Source organism: Armigeres subalbatus, chromosome 3 (assembly GCF_024139115.2).
Source record: "Armigeres subalbatus isolate Guangzhou_Male chromosome 3, GZ_Asu_2, whole genome shotgun sequence".
NCBI lineage: Eukaryota > Metazoa > Arthropoda > Insecta > Diptera > Culicidae > Armigeres > Armigeres subalbatus.
The window spans coordinates 241,062,413-241,066,415 of NC_085141.1; the positions used below are offsets into that span (position 1 = coordinate 241,062,413).

Below are 4,003 nucleotides of genomic sequence, written 5' to 3' on the forward strand. Positions count from 1 at the left end.
ACCATCGGAACGCACCAAACCATCACTGCTGGGAAGCAAACGAACTTAATTTTATGTTCGTGAAATGTAGAATTGAAATGAGATTGAGAACGTATGGTGATATAAATGAATGGATGTATCGGAATGACGGGTCGAAGGGGCCTTATTAGCAATAAGACGTTTAATTACCGACTCTCAGATTCTCTCTCTATCTACATGACTACGAAGAGAAGCTGATAATGACGAAAACGTACAATACCTTCGTATTGCGAGTAATATTATCTCATAACATTCAAATTTCGATCCCTGAACCGGGATGAGGAGGTGGGTGGAGGACGATAATAGGGAAATGGGCTGACGATGCGAAGAAGAATATTTTGGCAGATCCTGGGCTGTACTGTTCTACTCGTGCGGCTTCGATTGAGCGCTGCGATTTGGCCACGTTCTCTGTTTCTGTCTTGTACCCGTCCATCGTCGCGTCGTCGTTTGCGGTGGCTGCGGCTGCGGTGGCGGTGTGGTGCTTCGTTGGTACTCTTGGCGACGTTTGATCGTGATAATCTCCGATACGTGTATCAGCCTGTGCGGAAAAGTCCGGGCCCGGTGGGGGCGCATGGTTCGGCATTTTTCGTATATTGAATGCGCGTTGGAAAACTGAGACGGCACTACAGGACCGGGACTTGGGGGCTTGATCTTCGATCCTTCTAAGGATTGCCCGTAAAGACTCGGAGGAACGTGGTCCGAGTATAAAAGCTAGAGAATCGTTGTTTCCTCGTCACTCGTCGTACTGTTGAGAAGCCGGCAAGGCATATTCTGCTAATTTTTCCAAGGGTTAGTTATCGTGTTTTTTGATCGTTTAGAACTTTTTATGCTTTTGTTTCGTGGTTTCAAATTCTGAATATCATTTCTTCGCCAATAAAACAAGAAAAAAGTGCAAAGTGATAAAACAAAACAGCAGATGGAAATAATACTGGCTAGTGATTGAGAGTTGAAAGAGCTAAATATAAGTGATAATTGGAAAAGTGATTGATTACATCGGCATAGGATAAAATTTTCAAGCAATTGAAACATGTTCTACTGCAACTGATTGCTCTAAAATGCCCTTTCGGTGTTTGAAATTTGATATTTTAGTTTACTATTCTTCTTACGTTCAGTGTTACTTATTTTTTATTTTTTGGGCTTATGTTCAATACTATATGACAAGTTATTATTTTTGGATTAAAAAAAATTAGATGCAATGTCATTTATCATATATGAAATGAGTTTCGGTTAAAACGTTTTGTTTGGACTATTAACCTAAAATTATATCTAATGTTCCCTTTTCACTTTTAATTTATAACTCATGGTTGCAAACGTATTAGAATCTAACTGTTAGTGGGCAAAACATACAAGCAATCATTTTTTTTGTCGAATTATTCTCGGGACTCTTGAAAATTTAATCACGTAATGTTTTTCAATCTGTGTGGTAACTCTCGTCAAACTGCGAGCTATTTATTTCTGTCTGCGCCCGCCGATGCAAATAAAAAAATATAGCTATGATCAATCATTATATGATCGAATCTCTCCTCCATTCATAGTTCAGTAAACCAAAACCAACCAGCCAAAATGTGTGACGATGATGCTGGAGCGCTCGTTGTTGACAACGGATCCGGAATGTGCAAGGCCGGTTTCGCCGGTGATGACGCCCCACGTGCCGTCTTCCCGTCCATTGTTGGCCGCCCACGCCACCAGGGTGTGATGGTCGGTATGGGCAACAAGGACTCGTACGTCGGTGATGAGGCCCAGTCCAAGCGTGGTATCCTCACCCTGAAGTACCCGATTGAGCACGGTATCATCACCAACTGGGATGATATGGAGAAGATCTGGCATCACACCTTCTACAATGAACTGCGCGTTGCCCCAGAAGAGCACCCAGTCCTGCTGACTGAAGCCCCACTGAACCCGAAGGCTAACCGCGAGAAGATGACTCAGATCATGTTTGAGACCTTCAACTCGCCAGCCATGTACGTTGCCATCCAGGCTGTCCTGTCCCTGTACGCCTCCGGTCGTACCACTGGTATCGTTCTGGATTCCGGTGATGGTGTCTCCCACACCGTCCCAATCTACGAAGGTTATGCCTTGCCACATGCCATCCTCCGTCTGGACTTGGCTGGTCGCGATCTGACCGACTACCTGATGAAGATTCTGACTGAACGTGGCTACTCCTTCACCACCACCGCTGAACGTGAAATCGTTCGCGACATCAAGGAAAAGCTGTGCTACGTCGCTCTGGACTTCGAGCAGGAAATGGCCACCGCTGCTGCTTCCACCTCCCTTGAGAAGTCCTATGAACTTCCCGACGGTCAGGTCATCACCATCGGTAACGAACGTTTCCGTTGCCCAGAAGCCCTCTTCCAGCCATCCTTCCTGGGTATGGAATCCGCCGGTATCCACGAAACCGTCTACAACTCCATCATGAAGTGCGATGTCGACATCCGTAAGGATCTGTACGCCAACACTGTCCTGTCCGGTGGTACCACCATGTACCCAGGTAAACATCAATCTGCAATAAGCTGACCGAATGAAACAAAATCTGACATAAACTTCTCACCTTCCATCCACAGGTATTGCTGATCGTATGCAGAAGGAAATCACCGCCCTGGCTCCATCCACCATCAAGATCAAGATCATTGCCCCACCAGAACGTAAATACTCCGTCTGGATCGGTGGATCCATCCTGGCCTCCCTGTCTACCTTCCAGGCCATGTGGATCTCCAAGCAGGAATACGACGAATCTGGCCCATCTATTGTCCACCGCAAGTGCTTCTAAGTCACTCCCACCAAAACCAACGCAGTTTAGAGCATCGAAGGCAGCTGGCCCAACACCATCGGGGGTCGCTGCAGGCTGAAACTGCTGTCATACCACCAACAACAGCAGCAGCAGCAACAGCAACAACACCAGCAAGCATCGAAAAAAAACTAACATCATCATCATACAATGTTATCCCATATGTGATTCAACTGATTTATGTGTAAATGATTTTTCTGTTTATATAATGTGGATCATTATCGTTATGTTTTGAGGTTGTATTAGCGAATAAAACACTATACCGCTACTAAAAAAACAAAACAAAATCTAAATAGCAGAAACTCTGGCTACTAGTCGACTGGTCGAAGACCTTTCCCTGGTCGCAACCAACATCCGAAATAAACAGTCAAATTGTAACATTCAACATCGTTCACAAGGGTCTGTTTATTGACAGGACAAATCTTCCAATAGATGTTTAAGAACAACGCAAACAAATCAAATAGCAATAGGGTGTAAAACACTATTTTTGTTATATTTTATAATTTTATATTAAATAGCGAAAGATTAACTCGTCGTGTCTGCCCTTTCTAAGAAATGATGACATCTGACATGTTTTTCCTTTTCACTGAGTGGTTTGTTAGAGAAAAAAATGCCTTCGATTGGTATCTGAAAAGCTTTCGAATGACTTTTTTGCGGGCGTAGAACTCAATTATAAAAAGTCATTCCGCGAGATTATATCCCATCATCAGATTAACACCTTGCACAGGTCTCACAGGTCTTGCGTCAGTTTAGACTTGATATTGACAAAACTTCGTGGCTTTTCAAATACCAACTGATTTAGTGTGTTGAAATCATTGTTTTATTGAAATCTAAAATCGACTAAAACAAGTCGCATAGAAAACAATCTGCATTCGTGTGTTAAAGCAAGGTAAAGGTAGAAATAACTGTCTTTTTTTGTTATTTATTGGTTCAGCATTCACCAAGCAAGAACTTGTCGCTTTTGTGTTCGTCAAATACTTTCACAATCAGTAGTTGCGTGGTTGCTTGACATAGTGCCATTTATGCGTTTGAGTGGTATGTAGCTAGCACAAATATGTTATGCTTAGACGAAGAAATTTCTTTCCTGAAAATTTCCTACAACGAACCTAGATTTGATTTCAGCCGCCTTTAACTGTTGCCAAGAAGAGAACACTCGTAAAATACTGATGTTGATGTTATATTTATTATGTCAACGACGTA

The 4,003-nt window shown here is 43.1% G+C and overlaps 1 protein-coding gene across 1 annotated transcript; it reads left to right on the forward strand.

The window, feature by feature from the left end:
• The first annotated feature begins 648 nt into the window (after window positions 1–648).
• On the forward strand, window positions 649–3,332 carry LOC134221280 (actin-1-like). The gene is made up of 3 exons (XM_062700483.1): window positions 649–807; window positions 1,554–2,506; window positions 2,580–3,332. Exons 2-3 carry the CDS (start codon window positions 1,582–1,584, stop codon window positions 2,783–2,785), a joined length of 1,131 nt encoding a protein of 376 aa, XP_062556467.1. The 5' UTR covers window positions 649–807; window positions 1,554–1,581; the 3' UTR covers window positions 2,786–3,332.
• The last annotated feature ends 671 nt before the right edge of the window (window positions 3,333–4,003 follow it).

What these genes read in the sequence shown, in the direction of transcription:
- LOC134221280 (XM_062700483.1), top strand. Translation starts at nt 1,582, where the DNA reads ATGTGTGACGATGATGCTGGAGCGCTCGTTGTTGACAACGGATCCGGA. An exon ending in TGGTACCACCATGTACCCAG is followed by an intron (nt 2,507 to 2,579) that starts GTAAACATCAAT and finishes TTCCATCCACAG; the next exon opens with GTATTGCTGATCGTATGCAG.